Genomic DNA, 18,141 nt, shown 5'->3' with positions numbered 1-18,141 from the left:
GCATGGGGTTGACTTCCCCTCTCTGTGGGTTTGCAGGAAGCAGAAAGTAGAGTTCCCACGAATCACTGTTTCGACCAGGGAGGCTTTATTACCTTTAACCAACAGGATGTAGGTTGTGACTACAGGGCTACCTGTTCATCGCATCGGGGTCTACATTAGTCAGCATTTGCTGCCGATGCTGCAGCTTCAAACATCAAAGCCTCAGTGATGTACAAGGCCACAGGTGGGGCCCTCGCTCACATCACTTATTCCAGGACCCAGGCTGAGGGGGCAGCCTCAGCTGGGACATGTTGTTCTCCTGGAAGAGGAAAAAGATCAAGAAACTGGGTAGAACCAAGCAGATCCTTTGAGAGGCTCCCCGGGGACACATGTCTCTGCCACTTGGATTTCACTGGCCAATGCAAGTCACACGGCCAGGCCTGATGACAAAAACTAGGGCATATACTCTCTAGGGAGGCGCTGCAGGTCACATGACAGGGTGGGGATGTATAAACCTCCTATCATGAGGACAGTGAATGAATAGGAGCAATAATACAATATCCAATTGATCCTCATTATTTACTGAGTCCATATTTGCAATTCGCCTGCTTGTTAAAATGTATCGGTAACCCCTGCGTCAACACCCTTGGCCCTTTTGCAGCCATTTACGGCCATGTGCAGAGCAGCAAAATATTTGAGTTGGCTGGTGTGTACTTTCCCAGCTGAGGGAGAGCAAGGCAACTTCTGGCTCCATGTCTCAGCTCGCGTGCACAGACAAGCAGAGGATGGAGAGAAGAAGCAGGCAGGACCGTGCAAGAGGCACTGACACAGGCCAGCGGACTGAGTTCAAATCCCCGCCTTGGTCCCTGTCGGTGGGGTGTCCTCCAGGCAGTCACTTGACACTTGCGAACCTCGTGTTCTCTTTGGTCAAATAAGAAAAATGAAATCTACCAGGATGAGCTGTTTTTAGCATTTAAGGTTGTGGTCTATGTGGATGTGTGTGTATTTTCCTTAGGAGCCGTGGGTTAGTGTATTCACGAATTCCATGTTCCAGCAACTTTGTTGGCAGGAACTATCATGAACAGGAAGAACTGACTATGTCTCCAGGTCATGAGGGTCCCTAAATAGCAGCTCTCCTCATCGCTGATGTCCCAAATTAGTTGAGAAACTACACATGCAATGAAGATATGGAGACCGAAAGGTCACCTTTATTACTGATTAGTAGAGGCTGTAATGAGGGCCCCGTGGGCTTGCTCATTCCCTATCCACAGCCCCGTCTTGCCAAGGTGAAGGCCGTATCTACAGTGCAGACACACCTTTTCAGGCCGCTGCTACCTGCAAGTCTGGGTGGAGAGGGAAGCAGAGACCAGCGACCCTCACTCAGCATCTTTGGTGGGTTGGCTCCTCCCTAATGAGAAATAAGGACCAATGGCTGTTGTACGTGAACCAGGGAACTCATTTCACCTCTGTGCTCAGAAGCAAGGGGTGAGGGGCCGGAAATGTTTGGAGGAAGAATTAATTGCTCCTCGTGGCTGGCAGGTGGAAGGAAGGGACGCTAAAGTCCGAGCTGTGGGCTGAGTGGGTAAGTTGGGGTGTCCCTCTGTCATTGCTATGTGCTCACTACTCTTCTAGTCTCTGATCTAACATTCAATCAAGAAAAGGGACATCACATTCCAGTGTCCTGCTGGGGAGGTGGCCTCCTGTGGTCACCCTGATCCAAGATATTCTGGCCAGTTTCTCCTTAGGGATCATTTAAAGGGAATCTGCTTACCTAGAGCTGTGAATAAAAGTCCTTTCTGCCCACTATTCCCCGGTCACTTTGACCTTGTGATGGACCTGTTCTTCCAATGGTGCACAGCTGGGAGGCGGGGAAAGCCAGAGTCAGGTGGACTTCGAGCAACAGGGACAGCAGGGACTGCCGCCACCGCCACTACATCATGGTTGGCAGGGAACCGGGGCATGAAGACTGACAAGACTCATCCAAGGAGCAGGCAGCTCAGTGGGAACAATTCGTCTTTGTTCTTTATCTTTTGCTAAGAGGTCTTCCTGGTAGCTCTTTAAGGCTAAGCACTGGGGCTGTTTCCTTGGTTACAAAGCTCACTTGTTAGGGCAAAGGGGAGGGGTGCACATGCCACCTGGAGGTGTTCAAAATGGCAAACCGCAGGTGTGTGCATATTAGTGCCTTCAGGCTGTCGTAAGCACGTGCCATGAATGGGGTGGCTTAAAACAGCGAAAATGTGCTCTCCTCCATTTCAGGAGGCCGGGGTCTGAAATGCAGGTGTGGGCAGGGCTGAGTTCACCGTGAAGGCTCTGGGGGAAGGGCCTTCCTTGCCTCTTCCAGCTCCTGGTGTTTCCCCACAGCTCTTGGCCTTGCTTGGCTTGTAGGTGCCTCACTCTGTCTTCATTCATCTTCTCTCCTGAGTCTCTGTGTTCACGCTTCTGTCTCTTTAGAAATCCACCTATCATTGGATTTAGGCCTCACTCCAGTCCAGTATGACCTCGTCTTAACTTGATTGTATCCACAAAGACCCTATTTCCTTGTCCCGGCTGCAGGTGGATGTGACTTTCTGGGGAACACTCTTCAGCACAGCCCTCTGCTCGGGTGTGTATGAGTGTGCAATGCATCTGGAACAGGCTTTGCACACTTCCTTCACTCTCTGCCTCCCCCACTGCTGTGTTCATTCCACTCAGACCTCATGAATTCTCCTGGGCTTTAAGGGTTTATAAGATATTTTCCAGTTCCTCCTTTTACCAGATCCTATCAATAACTCAAAAGTGAATTATTTTTTTCCATTGTTGGAAAGAAACTGAGGCTCAGAGAGGTGAAGTCATTTTCCTAAGATCACACAGCTGGCATGTGGCAGGAACAGGTCTGTCTGGTTCTGCACTTGTTCCACACGGCTGTTCACAACTTTTAGTTGTGATTCTTCCATTGCTTCCCCGACTTCTTTCATGAATGAAGGAAAGAGCCTTCTTATGGGCAGCTTGAGGCTTTTGGCAATGTTCACCTTCCCGAGAGTCAATAATCTAATCATTCAAATAATATTGAGCACCTACCACGTTGGAGGCAGGGTGCTAGGTCCCCAGGCTAGAGTGGTGGATAAGACATGTCATTTCTGACCTCCTGGCATTTACAGTCTTGCCACGAAGGAGACAGACATGTGAACAGGTTCATGGACTGATAGACATGTGCACCCCATGATGGTTATTTGGGGAGAAATTAGTGAGATAGGGATCTGGTTCAGATTGGGATGGGGGTCGGTGAGGAGAACCCTGGGAAGGTGACTTTGGAATGGCAGAAGCAGGGGTAGGATTCAGCCAAATGAAGAGAGGACGTGGAATTTTCCAGGCAGGACAAACCGCCAAGTTTGGAAGGCAGTTTCTGGGTCCTAGGGGATGAGGGGAAGTTGCTGTGGGTGCCGGGCCACGAGAGAGCCCGGGAGCAGGGTGGGGAGGCGATTTTGGATGCATGGCTCAGAGGTGATGGGGGCAGAGGTTTAAGCCAAGGAGATTGCAAGAACGGGTGGGGTTTGAGAAAGATTTGGGAGAAGGTAAAGGCGCCGTCCTGGCCTCCAGCACGCGTATGTGGGCTCTGACCTGCTGTGCGAGCGTCCTCCCCATCAATGGCTTAGTCACTCCTGCTGTGTCCCCAGGTGAGAAATGGCAGGTGCCCAGCTTCGGGGCCCAGTTTGTGGCCATGCAGCCAGGCAGCAGCACCATGTGCTGACTGAGGTCACTGTCTGTTTTAGTGCTCGGACCTCAAGGGACCGTTGTCAAATGCAACCAGCTGGAACCACAGACAGCCTCCAAACCCAGCAGCATCCTGCCATGTTCCCTGTTCATTTCCAAACGTGAGCAGATTTCAGAGAACATCTGGGTGGGAAGGCTCCTTAATCCTGGTGAAAAAAAGTGCCTGGAGATGAAGCCATTGGCCTTTCAGCCAGTGGCCTCAGGGCACAGGCCATTCACCTGTATGGGGACTTTTGGGTGGCCCTTTGGGTGACTGCAGGTCACTGAGAAGCAGAGGAAAGGATGCTGAAGCAAAGCACATACCAAAGGTTAAAGGTCAAGGTGGATTAAGCTATCTTGGTAACCACTGTCCTCCCGTTTCTGCCCATCTTACTGATTGGTGGACTTATTCTCTTGCTTGTCTCTCCTGCTAGGCATGTGGCATCTTCAGAGGCTGTCCTACTCATTTCTGAATCCTAGAGCCTGAGACATAACAGGTGTTCAATAAACATGTGTGGAAGCCGTTTACTCATAAAGCCCCTACTATGTGCCAGACACTGCTCTGAACAATGAACAAAACAAACCCCCCCTGCCTCCTATGGCTTCCATTGTAGCAGGGAGAGACAAACATAATGCTGGAGCCTTTTCCATTATGTGTTAGAAGGTGATAAGTACTCTGGAGACAAATAAAACAGGAAAAAAAAAAAAAGAAGGCAAGAATGCCAGGGAGTAGGGGTGGAGCTGTGATTGTAAATAGCATGACCAGCAGAGACTGAAAGGCAGTGAGGAGGGAGCCATGTCGCACTTTCTGGGAGAAAGGAAGCTAGTGTACAAGTCCTGAGGTGGGTGTGTGTGTGCCCAGAACGTCCCAGAACCAACGCCATGGTCAGTGTGGCCCACGCTGAGGGAGTAAGGGGAAGAAATACATTTACTGCATTGATCTGAAGGACAAAGGGAACGTAGATTCCTTCTGGAGAAGAAAAGGGGAACAGAGAGCCCAGCTGTTCAGTGTTAGATCTGGACCCCGACCTCTGCTACTGGGGAAAAGGATGAGCGCCCCTCAGGTGGGTGCAGGCCCACAGGGAGACCAGCACCACTGCCACACAGACAAAAGGCGGCTTCGTCTTGCAGGTGGCATGTCCGGACACTCTGTCATGAACCGAAGGGAAGACTAGGACGCGACCAGACACTGGGTCCAGGGCAGCAGTGCTGATTCGCGCTCACGCACGGTCAGCAAGGGCGAAGTTGTGTCTCTCAGCTACAACGTTTTCTTGCTCTGAAACCTTCGGCGGAGGACAAGGCATTGCCCTGGGTGTATTCCAGAACACGAGTCTCGGCTAACATGGTTGGACAGTCACTTCCATTCAAAGCTGGGGCCTGCCCCTGGGGATGACACCAGTCGGAGAGTGTTTTATATTTGCAAAATGTTGCTACGACACGTTACCACTCACTTCTACTGACAGATCCGTGAGACTGAAGAGCTGTCTCGACGGTACTGTGTGTCTGGCATGATGAAGAGGGCAAGAGCCCTGCTGATCCAGGGGTGGTCATCCTCATTGTCCCTGATTCTTGTCTTCGTTGTCATCATCATCATCATCATAGTTTTGTTGGTGGTGTGAAAAGCACAAGGCAAAGGCATGGCTCCTGCCTGTAAGAAATGTAAAATCTAGATGTATAAATCCAGAAATTTACATTTATTCAATCGGTCACATACTCATTCAATAACGCCTCCATGTGGAAAGCTTTTACTGAGCACCCGTTGCATTCCAGATACTTTTTGGAGATCCAAATATATTCTCCCTGCCCTGGGACAGGTGCAAAGAGATGGCTTCCCAGAGGAGAGAAAGAGAAACTTTGCTTGGTCTTAAAGGAAAGCAGCAAAAAGGGGATATTTAGGTGAAACCGAAGGTGAAATCTGCAGCAGGTGCAAAAAAGAAGAGGCAAGAAAGAGCAGGTCTGTCCAGGGAGGGCTGGGGAAGCCTGGTGGGGCTGGAACCCAGCAGGGGGGGGCTGGCTGGCAGGAGGTCAGGTGCATCGGGCCAGATGGGGTCAGATCCCCACGTGCCATGTGAAGCTGCAGGACACCTTTCCCTTTAGGTGACTAGGAGCAGGGGAGTGCCCTGATGAGATGCGGTTTTAAGGAAGAACGCTGATTGCAGAGGATGAGTGGGTGGGTAGGGGTAAGTCAGAATGGACCCGCTGGAAACCACATGAAGCAAGATGCATGGGACGTGCCGTGCGACAGGAACAGGGACACAGAGCTGGGGAACGGCACAGCGGGAAGTAAAATTATGTGCGGGGTGTGGAGGTGAGTGCTTCTTCCCGTGCTTGGTCCCCTCTTCTGGAGGAGGCTGCCACCCTGGAACACGCAGGCCAGTGCCCAGCGCTGCCCCTGTGGAGATGGCGCGTGGCCCTGGGGCCTGCCTCAGTACCCTGAAGCTGAATGGGAGTCTGTCTAATTTGGGGCTTCAGCATTAGGAATCCCACTTGCTCACATTTGTAATACACATTTTCCAGCATTGGTTTTCATCAGTAAAAAAAAAAAAAGTATGTATTGGTTCTCTATAAATTATTTCTCACTGGATTCAGACTTGGGCAGGGAAGAGAGTATTAATATTGGACCTCCCCAAAGTGTCAGGAGAACACCCTTGATGCTGGCCTTGATGTTATTGAGCCTTCGAATGAATGCCCATAACTGCTTATCTCCAGATTACTTGATGCTTACTTGATGCGTGAGCAAGATTAAGCCCTGTTTGTTTAACTCCGGGCTGTGTATCAGGCTTTTCGATCAATTGAGTGAATGCATTCCCGATTGGTACAGGAAGGTCGTGACACCATTAAATCTCAAACCACAGAGAGGGCAGGGCTGAGATTGGGGCTTAGGAGCCATCAGTGTTTAGATGGAAGCAGAAGCCATCATACTGGGTACTATGGGAGCACAGACGAAGGCCACGTAACCAACACAGGGAGTCAAAGAAGGCTTCCTGGAGGAATGGTCATCTATGCCATCCTGAAGGAGGAGATGACAGGACACATACGTTGGAGTAAAAGAGTCAGGATTTGGTGGGGGTAGGATGGGCTTGGGCAGGGCTAGGGTCAAGGCGGGAGGAGGGGCGATGAGCGTAAAGGAACAAAGCCAATGACAGAGGTGCGTGTCTGTGTGTTTGCTTGTGTGCTCATAAATGTGGTTTCAGTGAGGACAAATGAGGACAGAGGTAAATGGGGGCCAGATCATCAATGGACTTCTCAATATTGTTAAAGGAGCCAGATGAGGGATGGTAAAGACCCTGTCAGAGGAGACAGAAGGAAGAGAATTAATTGGACAGGCACGTCTGAACAGGAAATGCAGAATGTGATAACCATTTGGACGATGGAGTTGAGTGGAAGGTGTGGTCTGATGCAGTTTATAGATTTCAGGGGACAGTGTGTACCACGGACATCGAGAACCTCTGTGACAATATCAGGGACCCACCTGTTCCCAGCTCGCAGCACCCCAACTGTGTGTGATGCATTTTGCCATAAGGGAAGGTCTTTCCCTGGGTTCTAAATCTGCCAGGTGCTCTGGGGAACATTATGCTTTTCCTGATAAAATGGAAAAGGACAGCAGGCAAGTCCTCCCTCCTTTCTTACAGCCTTGTGTTCAGTAACTTCATGAAACCTTGAAGCAATAAGCAGGAGAGAAAGTCAAGAGAGCAGCCTTGACATTATCGAGTTATTGAACTAATGCCAGCAACCACTTACCTTCAGAATACTTGATATGTGGGTAAGATAAAGCCCTGCTTGTTTAATTCAGGGGTGCACATAGGCTTTCTGATAAATTGAGAGAATGTATCCCTCCCTGATTATAGGAAGGTCGTGACACCATTCAGTCAGGGCCTGCAGAAAGGACAGGGCTGAAGGCAGGGATCTGGGAGTCCTTGGCGTTTAGATGAAAGTGGAAGTCGTGGTGGGGACGCTTGTAGAGTGACAAGCAAGGAGAACCCAGGAATGACTGACCTTTCAAGAGGCAGAAGACTGGGACCAATAAGTCACGGAGGCCAGCTGTCCAGTCTGCCTCAGGGAACGTAACAGAAGCCAGGATGCTCCATCTTGGGCATTCAACCCACCCATTCACTCACCACTTGTTTACTGAGTGGCAACTCTTTGCTAGACACAGATCTTACTTAAGGCCATGGGCTAGTGGCTGTTTAGGAAAGCAGTCCTCTTGGGAATGGAGTTCTCTGGCTTCTGGGGATCTGCACCCAGCATTCCACGCGTAGAAGAGAGGGCCCGTCCCATTTCTAAATGAACCACCGGGCAGGTGTCCTTGTGGAATCCAGCCCTGGGCATAGTGTGGGAAAAATCAGATGCAGCTTGGCCTTGAACAGTCCAAAAGTTCAACTGTGTGATCTTTACGAGTCTTGGAAAAAGTCACAGAACAAAAACAAGCTCTATACTTGCTTTGGAGACATCATGAGTCTTCTCTGTAACTGAGCAGATTAGGGTGGTCTTTACGGACAACTCCCACACTGTTTCCCTCCTCCATGCAGACGAGAGACAGGACTGGAGGGGCGGCAGAGGCGACAGAAATCTCCCAGGCTGTAGTTTGTGGTCCACCAGCAGGCATGGCCGTGTTACAGTCAGAGAACCCAAACAGGGGACTCAACACCCCCGAAGAGGAGCTCTAAGACCTGAGCCCAGAAACCAAGCCTCTCTTGTAAAGTGCAGACAATAGTAATCTACGTGATCATGCCATGTGGTGACACAGTCAGGGGAATGAAGTCTCAGCTCCTATTTCTTTATAACTAAATAAACAAGCTGGCTTCCTACAGCCTTTTATGGAACTCCTTCAATGACAAGCTTCAGGCTTCAGCTCTGTCCCTGGAATTCTGTCTGATCTTGTGCAAGTCTCCTCTCCTCTCAGGGCCTCAGTATTCCCCTTTGTAAAATGAGGGCCTTGACCTAGAATAGGCCTTTTGAAGGTCCTTCTGATTTGAGCTGTTTGGTTGCTTCTCTTCATGTTGATTTCCTTCAGCAGCCTATAGTTTTCCTTTTTGCCAGGAGGTGGGGCTGTTGAGGTCTTTCTGTTGTTATTACCCAAGGACCTCTCCATATGCTTCAAGGTTGGGGATTCAAAGCTGGCCTCTCTTAGATGATATGAATGCGAACTTTTTGTTGATTGAGGTCTCTCTGTAGGCCCTTTGTCCCCTTCCCAGCCCTGCCAACCCAGGATGCAATCTGGTTTGACTTTCCCTGTCTCAAGAGTTGGTCTGTACTGTCCCAGTTCCACTGGCCTCAATTCAGGACCATAGAAGAAAGGCTGGGGGGACTCTGGACCATTCTGGGGTGTGGGGATGTCAGCTGTCTGAAAGTTGGCCCCCAAGACTGGCTAGTGCATATTATACCTAAGATTGGACTGGTCAAGGGTCTTGGCAGAAAGTGGCTTGACCAGGACTTGCAAGACCCTTACCCCTTACCTCGGACCCCCGCGTCCATGGGCCCCTACCACTCCCTGCATTCTGAAGCTACTCTTCATTATTTGAACCTTCAAGTCTGGCCCTCCAGATGCAATTGGAAGCATCAGGCTTCAGGGTGTGACCAAGAGTTCTCACATCACCCTGGATTTTTGGGTGTCCCTGTGGAAACCACTGGCCTCTCTTAACTATTTCTACCCAGGATCAAGACCCAAGGGCCAGTCTAGGTGTCCTGAAACAACAATAGGCAGGTGGATCCTTGATGGTGTAGGCCACCTGTCACCCTTCAACAGCAATCAATGTCACTTTCCCTCAGACACAGAACATTGATATGGATGGGGTGGACCTGTCCTGCAAAAAACATGCCTACAAACAACTGCACTGGTCTTCAGAGGCTTGTGGCCCACTCTCCAGCCCTCACAGGGTGTCTGATTTAGTCTGCTTGGTCTCTCTTCTTAGTATTTGCACTCTGGGCTTTTTACAACTTCAAAGAGCTTCTCACTCACCCTCACTAATTAATTCATTACTCCTGTGAGTAAGACCTGAAGCCTGAGAGGAGAATGTCATTAGCAAGAACACCAGAGGCTCATTATTTAGAATGGGTTGCCCAGAGCCAGGCTCCCTCCGCCAGAGCTGTTAACCCTTTTCTTGCTGACGGGGGAACTTAACAGAGACCCAGCAGCCCCACCAAACACCTACTGTGAGCTCAGCGGTGCTGGGTGCCACAGGACTATGAAGTTACAAGCCACGATTTCTGAACTCAAGGACCCTCAGGACAGTGAGAACAAAGGCTCTGGAGTTGTATAGATCTGAGTTAGAATCCTAGCAATCTATAAGCTAGGAGACCTTGGGTGAAGTGGCCCCCCTGAGACTCCGATTCCTCATCTGTAAAATGGGATACTAATACCTCGTTCAGGGCAAAGTGAAGAGAAGCAGCATCATGCGAATAAAAGGGGAAGTAAAGGCCTGGCACACAGAGAGCACCATAAACTACGGCTGTTACCGACGCCAGCCAGGCCCATGCCTGTACGTGTGTCTTTCATCCCAAGCCTGGCACAGACACACAGGACAGGGAGGCAGAAGGAGGGGACCTGGAAGTGAGTAGTAGTTTTGGGGATGCCTTTACTTCATGGGTAAGATGAGGATGAGGGAGCAGAGAGGAAAATCAAAGGGCTAGATAGGAGGAAAACCAGAGGAATATAAGCACCGAGGGGCCAAGGTAAAGGGGCAAGGATGGTGACGGAGGGAGGTGGCAGTCAGCAGTGGCCTGTGTCGGGAAAGAAGAGCAGGATGTGGACTGAGGACATTCATCCATTCAAGTCCATTCAATCACTCAATAGTCCCTAAGTGCCTGCGGTGGCCGTGAAAATGCTCCACTCAGACCTCCTCCCAAGGGAGCGTGACTCATTGCCCAGCCTCCGCCCCTCTGGATCCCCTATTCTTGGACACCCAGGGTACGTTTCTCCTGGGCTGCTGCCAGCCAATGATTGCAGGTGGCAGTCTATTGCTGTGGGGCGTGGGACTCCTCTACTAGACTCCCTGTTGGCCTGCAATGCAGTCTAAGACTCTTCCTACCCGGTCCTCGTCCTCCCCTTCTTCTTGCACAGATGCCGGGCGGTATCACAGTCCTAAGTTCCTCCATCCCTGTGCCTTTCACGGGTGGCATCATCATTGCAACTCTTGCACTTCCAGCCCCATTTTTGCAAGAGTTTCCTGGAGGATCCAAACTAACGTGCTGACATGGTACCCTGTATGTGTCATGTACTGTTTTATGCACTGGGGGTATAGTGGTGGCCAGGACAAAGTCCCTAAAGTCATGTGGCTGCTGCTGGTGGGGGAGACAACAAAGGTCAAGCAGGCAAACAAAGCAATAAGTACACTCATTTTTGAGAGTGAAACTTGCTACAGAGAAAATAAAATGAGAGAATAGTAGGAAGGGCCTTTAAATGGTGAGACCAGAAAAGTTGAGGAATCAGCTATGCCAGGTATGTTGTTTGGTTCATTTTATCTGTCAACTTGGCTGGGTCACGATGGCCAGATACGTGGTCACGCGTTATTCTGGATGTTTCTATGAGGTTGTTTTTTGATGTGATTAACATTTAAATTGGTGGCCTTTGAGTAGAGACAACTGCCCTCCCTAGTGTGGGTGGGCCTTATCCAGTCAGTTGAAGGCCCAAATAGAACAACAGGGAGACCGCTCCTCTGCCGGAGGAAGGCTTTTGGACTTGAACTGCAGCATCAGCTCTTCCTGGTTCTTTATCCTGCCCTCCCACTCTGCAGATTTGGGACTTGGCAGCCTCCATAACTGTGGGAGCCAGTTCCTTAAAATAAATCTCTACGTACACACAAGAACACAGACAGAGACGCACACACTAGTGGTTCTATTTCCCTGAGGAGCCCTGACTAATACAGGGGGAGGGGCGAGGAAGGACAGAAATCCTTGAGATAGCAAGTGAGTATTCAAGTCAGCAAGAAGGCTGGCATGGCTGCGGCGGAGTGAGGGAGGGCGGCCCCGGGGAGGGCAGGCCTCACAGGAACAAACCACGAGAAAAGACGACTGGAAAGTTGTTGGTGACCTTTGCGAGGGCCTGGCATGCGCTCAACACACGCCCCTTTCCTTATCTCACCTGGAGAGCCTTACTGTCAGAAAGCAGGTTGTATTTGTCTTTGGACTCCTTTAAGAGTTCCTGGATAGAATAAGCTCACAATAAAGATTTGTTGATTTGTTGTTAGTTGCCCCATGGTAGAAATACCAGGTGGTTTGGCTCAGTGGATTGAGCGTCGGCCTGCGAGCTAAGTGTCGCTGGTTCGATCTTCCAGTCAGGGCACATCAGAGAAGGAAAACTCTGACTCCAAAAAACCTCCGCTGCCTTGCGGCATACCTCTTCAGGGAAAAGGCTAAGGGAGTAAACCCCGACAGAAAATCCGGAGCCGGAGTCCCTAAGGCGGTTTGACGTTGTAGTCAACACCGGCAACTCCTGCGGCGCACCTGAAGCCAAGCTGTATTGACTCCGTCTTTCCCTTGGACCCTTCAGCTGCGAAGAGAGGGGGGGTCTGCTGCATGGGCAACAGCAGACCCTCCATATCACCCTGCCCAGGCTCTGTAGCTTCAGCTTCACTGGAGAGGACACTCCAGCGTCATCGCAAGATGTCGATTCAACACGAGAGGAGACAGATACCGTGTCACTCCCGAGTCGGACTGCACAACCATTCTCAGCGGTGCAGATAGACTCTTAAGAAGCTACACCATCGTCTCTCGAGAGGGACGGCTGCCGACGGTAGAAATACCTACGAACTGAATAATTTCCGTAGGCTAGGCAGTCATCTCAGCATTTAAACTACACATTTATTTAATCCTCGTGGCAATTCCAATAGATAGATGTTACTGTTTTTGTTTTACAAGTGAGAAAAAAGAGGTGAAGCCACGGCGGGCACCAGATCTGATCCCTGGGTCTGCTTTACCGCCCGGATCAAGAGGCCCTTTAATAAAGAAAGCTGAATCCGTCCGTGTCCTGCCTACCGCTCCCTGACAGCGAACCCAAATCTTCGCTGCTGCAGCCTGTCTGCGCTCCCCTGCTCAGCCCCCAAGCCACAGTCTGCCCTGGTTTCACTCCAGCTTTCTCGTCCAGTGTCTGTCTTTCCTTTTCTCTTCTCGCAGCGGGTGCGGGGGCTAAAGTATATTGTTAAACCTGGGTCTCTTCACGGATCTCTTCGCACAACATTTAATCGCTGGTAATGACTGTGCCCCAGCGGCGCTCATCCAGCGAACTTCCTGTCCGCATTTCAATGAGCTGCCCTGATTGCCGGGTGTGGGCATTTCCCGTGTTTGTGAGACAGCTTAGCCTATGAGCAGTCGGCAAAGGGACCTGTCACCACCGGGCTTCTTGCGGGGAATAAATAACCTCATTACAGCTTCTTTGGCTCCGGTTGGGAGAAAACAAGAAAAGCTGAATCTCTCAGGCAGTTACTTGTGCAGGGCGGGGCTCCATGCCCGCCAAGCAGGGGGATTTCTTGCCCCTCCTCTTCCCCTTTCCCCTCTTTCTCTTATTCTCCCCTTCTCCTTCCCTCTCCGCCCCTTCCATTCTTCCCTCTTTCACTTCCCCCTCCTTCTTCCTTATCCTCTCTCTCCCCTTCCTCGGCTTGCCTCTCCCAACCTCTCCTTTCTCTCATTCCTTGTTTCTTTATTTCCCTGACTAAAGCTTCTGATGGAAACAATGGTAATTTAGGGTCCCCAGGCCTCATGGCCTCAGGGATGTAGATAGGGTTTACATTAACAGTTGAAACTGGGGTCCACACACACACAGACCACTCGTGTCCCATGCAAAGTCCAAGTCCTCTCTTTCTCCTAGTATCCTACATTTTTAAATTGCTAACTGTTCAAATACGCACTAGCCAATAAGCAAGGGTTTGCAGAGAGGGAAGAGTATGGGTTTTAATACTAAATATACCTGGGTTCAGATCCTCATTTCAGAGTTTATGCACTCGGTGACTTTGAGCAAGTCCCTAACCCTCTCTGGTTCTCAGCTTTATCATCTATAAAATGTGAATAATAAATCTTATATCATAGAATTGCCAAGAGTACAAGAGTATACATGTGTAAGAGCTTAGCATAATGTAAGAGCCAAAGCATTGGTAGGTATTGGTATTATTCTCCCTTTAAGTACCATAGGGTCATTTATTTTCAGTAATATCCGGTAGTCTATCCATCCTTCCTGATTTCTTCTTCTCTTATTTTCTCTCATTTATTTCTTCTGGAAGACTTTAGTGACAACTTTATTACTTTATTACCTCTAAGCACAAAACCCTCCTTCTGGACTTAGCCTTGAAATTTAGGGTGGAGTGAATGATGGGGAAAGGGGGCTTACTTCTTCCTGTGAGCTCTATGCAGTTTTCTGTCAGCTTATGGTTCCTGGGAGCATTGCCCTAGAAGCAGCTGCAGCAGCTGAATCCAGTTTGCAGTTGGCTCCAGCCTCATCATGTCCCACCTTGAAGACGTCAGCAGGGTAGTGCCTCCTCAGGCCTGAGTCCTGAGTCCCTGGAGTCTTCCTCTAAGCTCCGGGGCACCAGCCCTAGCCCAGCAATGTGCTCTTCTCTGAGGTCTGAGTCTCAGCTGCGTAGGTCCCCTTCTCTAAGCTTCCAACTTTTAACAATTATTTATTTCATTGATATGCTTTTAGCCACACTCATTAAGGAAAAATCAGAGAGGGCCCAAATAAGTGAAATAAGAAGTAAAAAAGAAGTTACAATTGAAACCATAGTAATACAAAGAACCACAAGAGAATGCTATAAACAATTGTATACCAACAGATAGGACAATCTAGAAGAAATGGACAAATCCAAGAAACATACAATCTTCGAAGACTGAACAAGAAAGAAACAAAATCTGCACAGACTGATTATCAGTAATAAAATTCAAGCAGTAATCAGAAAAACTCTCAGCAAACAAAAGTCCAGGACCAGATGGCTTTACAGGTAAAGTCTATGAAACATTTAAAGAATTAATGCCTATCCTTCTCAAACTATTTCAAGAACTTGAAAAGGTAAGAATGCCTTCAGACTCATTCTAAGAGGACGGCATTACCCTGATACCAAAACCAAAGACACTACCAAAAAAATTACAGGCCAATATCTGATAAATACAGATGCAAAATTCTTAACAAAATATTAGCAAACCAAATTCAGCAATAAATTAAAAGGCTTATATACCATGATCAGTAGGATTTATTACAGGGATGCAAGGATAATTCAGTGTCTGCAAATCAATCAATGTGATGTACGACACTAACAGAATGAAGAATGAAAATTACACGATCATTCCAACTGATGCAGAAAAAGCATTTGACAAAATTCAACAACCATTTATGATAAAAACTCTCAACAAAGTGAGACTAGGAGGAGCATAGCTCAATATGATAAAGACCATATATGACAAACCCACAGATAACATCACACTCAGTGGTGAAAAGCTGCAAGCTTTTTCTCTAAGATCAGGACAAGACAAAAATGCTCCCTTCTGAATATTTGTTTGAAGAAATCAAAACATTAAACCGGAAAGATGTATGCACCCCTCTGTTTATTGAAGCATTATTTACAATAGTTAAGATATGGAAGCAACCCAAGTACCCATTGATACATGAGTGGATAAAGAAGATGTGATTACACACACACACACATACACACACACACGCACACACACATACTGAACTGCAATAAAGAATGAAATCTTACCATCTGCAATAGCGTGGATGAACCTAGGGTATCATTCTAAGTAAAATAAGTCAGAAAAAGACAAACACTGTATGATTTCACTTATATGTGGAATCTAAAAATCAAAACAAACACACCAATATATAAAAAAGAAACAGACTCTTAGACACAGAAACCAAACTGATGGTGGCCAGAGGGAAAAGAGGTCGGGGGATGGCCAAAAAAGGCAAAGGGGATTAAGAGGTATAAACTCCCAGTTATAAAATAAGTAAGTTACAGGGTTGTAGTGTACAGCATCGGGGATATAGCCAACAATATCATGGCTTTGAATGGGTACAGATGGTGAGCACTTCATAAGGTCATCGTCGTCGGCAGCCGTCCGTCTCGAGAGACGATGGCGTAGCTTCTTGAGAGTCTATCTGCACCGCCGAGAATGGCTGTGCAGTCCGATTCGGGAGTGACAATCCCTGCCACACTTGGTACAGGTGAAGGCAGATGGCCGTTGTTGCTGCTGTTGACGCTGCTTCCGCCTCGATCTTTTCTGGGCCGCCTCCTCGTTGCGTGCAGCCTCTGAGCGTGACGTGCCTTGCCTGACCGCGAGCCTCCAGGCTAGGCGGTCGTCTGCTTGAACTTCCCATGTGTTGAGATTGATGGAGCATTGTGTCATGTCCTTTTTGCAGATGTCTTTGAACCGCAGTTTTGGGCGCCCTGTCATCCTCTGGCCTTCTGCTAGCTCGCCGTAGAGGAGGTCTTTGGGGATACGGCCTGCATCCATTCTTTTGACATGGCCGAGCCACCTGAGGCATCTCTCGCTAAGAACTGCATGCAAACTGCTCATATTGGCTCGCTTCAGCACATCGACCTCACGAAGGCGTTTGATCTGGTCAGTCGAAGCGGACTCTTCAGCTTGCTACGGAAGATTGGCTGTCCACCACATCTGCTTGCTGTGGTCATGTCCTTTCACGACAACATGCACAGCACGGTGTCCTACAACGGCGCAACCTCTGAGGCCTTCCCAGTCAGCAGCGGAGTAAAGCAGGGCTGCGTCCTCGCACCTACGCTGTTCGGAATCTTCTTCTCCATGCTCCTCCAATACGCCTTTAAGGACTGCAGTGAGGGTGACTTCATAAGGTACATACATGTCAAATCACTATGTTGTGTACCTGAAACTAATATAATATTGCATGTCAGCTATACTCTGATCAAAAAATTAATCATTTCAGTCTCTTCCCTTGGTTTACTGGGACCTAAACAGTTGCATTAGAATTCTCTTTTTGCTCATTTAGTCATCAAGTCAATAATGTTATGGCTGGTCAGCAAATTTTTATTTTAATCTCTCTGTTTAAATAGCTGGTGTGGTTTCCTGATGGATCCTGATTTATACAAATGCCTAGCATGGACTGGTCTTCACAGAGACTATTCTGGGCTCAATGGAGACAGCAGTAAACAAAATAGAAAGAAAAAAAATAGCCCCTCATGAAGCTTACATTCTATTTAGGCAAAACAAAATATAAGCACATTAGAGGTAGGCAAGTGTGATCCAGAAAAGTCTACCAGGAAAGGGGTCTAGGGATGCTGGCACGAGGGCGGTTTGCAATTTGAGCTGAAATGTTTACATGACACCCCTCATCATGTATATGAAAATACTTTGTTGTCCAAATATTAGGAATCATTTCATTGGTTTCATTCATAGCACAGCCTTTCTGCTATGTGGAGTGTGTAAAACCAGACAGAGTACAGAATTAACAGGGCTCTACATGGATGTCCTACCTGGGGAGAAAAAAAAACCAAACCAAAATGTTTTAATTAGGTGGCTAATGAGTGTGTGGTATTTCTCTGAATTTATAGCATAATCATTAAATCAATCAGTTTTCCTTAAGAACAGATTCTGAGGTTCATTTTAAACCATAGAGGCTTATAGCCCAGAAAGAGACTCCACCTTCAAATAATAGTGCTTAGAATTTTCCTCCTCATTCACAATTCACAAAAGAAGCCAATCATATCTGTCTGTACATCCTCCTCATTTACATTCCTGAGCACCAACGAGGCCTCTTGAATTGGAGAATGCCCCCACTGGGGTTTTCTTTTGGAAAATTTGCCTAGGGTAGCAGCTTGTTCCTTCCAGGTTTCACAGAGCAGGGTCCTGAGGGATGATCCGAGCAGTGTTCTGGATGGAAGGTCATGGTCATGGGCTGTAATAAACTCTACAGGCCGGGACAGAGCAAATAGGACTTGCATCTAAATGACCAGCCTAATTTCTTGGTGACAGGTGTTGTTACTGCTTTTCTTTTTCTTTTTTTTACAAAGCTTTTACCAAGGCCTGGAAAAAGATATAGACTCAAATTGATATTTTTTATATCTTTGCATAACAATTTTTTTATGTTGGTTGGGACATGAGGTGATGAGGCCAAAAAGTGAAAAGGCAGACGTGGGTTACTGAGAGATGCACCACCTGGGGCCACCTGGGGTGGGTTTTCTGAGTGTTGACACAGCAGGGGACTCCTCAGGTCCTGACCACAGAAGAAGTCACATGATTTTCCTTCTTGTCTTTCTGAAAATGGCCCTGGGTTCTAAGGAATGTTTTCATTATGATCGAAGAAGGGAAATAGATTCATCCTGTCTTTCCTAGTTCAGTCCCTTTGGCATCATTCAAAGTTAAGATAAAGTTCATTTTTTCACTGTTGTGATGGGCCCAGCTGCATCTCAGTTATGCCCGCTGCTAGGATTCATAGATGTTGGATAAGTTTATGGACAGGCAGTGGCCCGCAGGCAA

General features: G+C 48.3%; 1 protein-coding gene across 3 annotated transcripts in view; it reads right to left on the bottom strand.

The window, feature by feature from the left end:
• Positions 1-241: 241 nt before the first annotated feature.
• The window catches only part of LOC150003990 (uncharacterized), a 131,866-nt gene continuing 113,966 nt past the window's right edge, over positions 242-18,141 (bottom strand). For 2 of the 3 annotated variants that reach the window (XM_090282729.1, XM_090282731.1), the window contains one exon: positions 4,775-5,356. In XM_090282729.1, the coding sequence (XP_090138855.1) occupies positions 5,162-5,356 (195 nt within the window). In that variant the 3' untranslated portion in view covers positions 4,775-5,161. Of the gene's footprint in view, positions 299-4,774; positions 5,357-18,141 lie in introns of those variants that run through there. The other variant, XR_016512257.1, reaches the window with a different exon arrangement.

Source organism: Furipterus horrens, unplaced genomic scaffold (genome assembly GCF_987537825.1).
Source record: "Furipterus horrens unplaced genomic scaffold, mFurHor1.1.pri manual_scaffold_7, whole genome shotgun sequence".
NCBI classification, from domain to species: Eukaryota; Metazoa; Chordata; class Mammalia; order Chiroptera; family Furipteridae; genus Furipterus; species Furipterus horrens.
The sequence above is the reverse complement of the archived record's forward strand: the minus strand, read 5'-3'. Positions and strand labels throughout refer to the sequence as shown.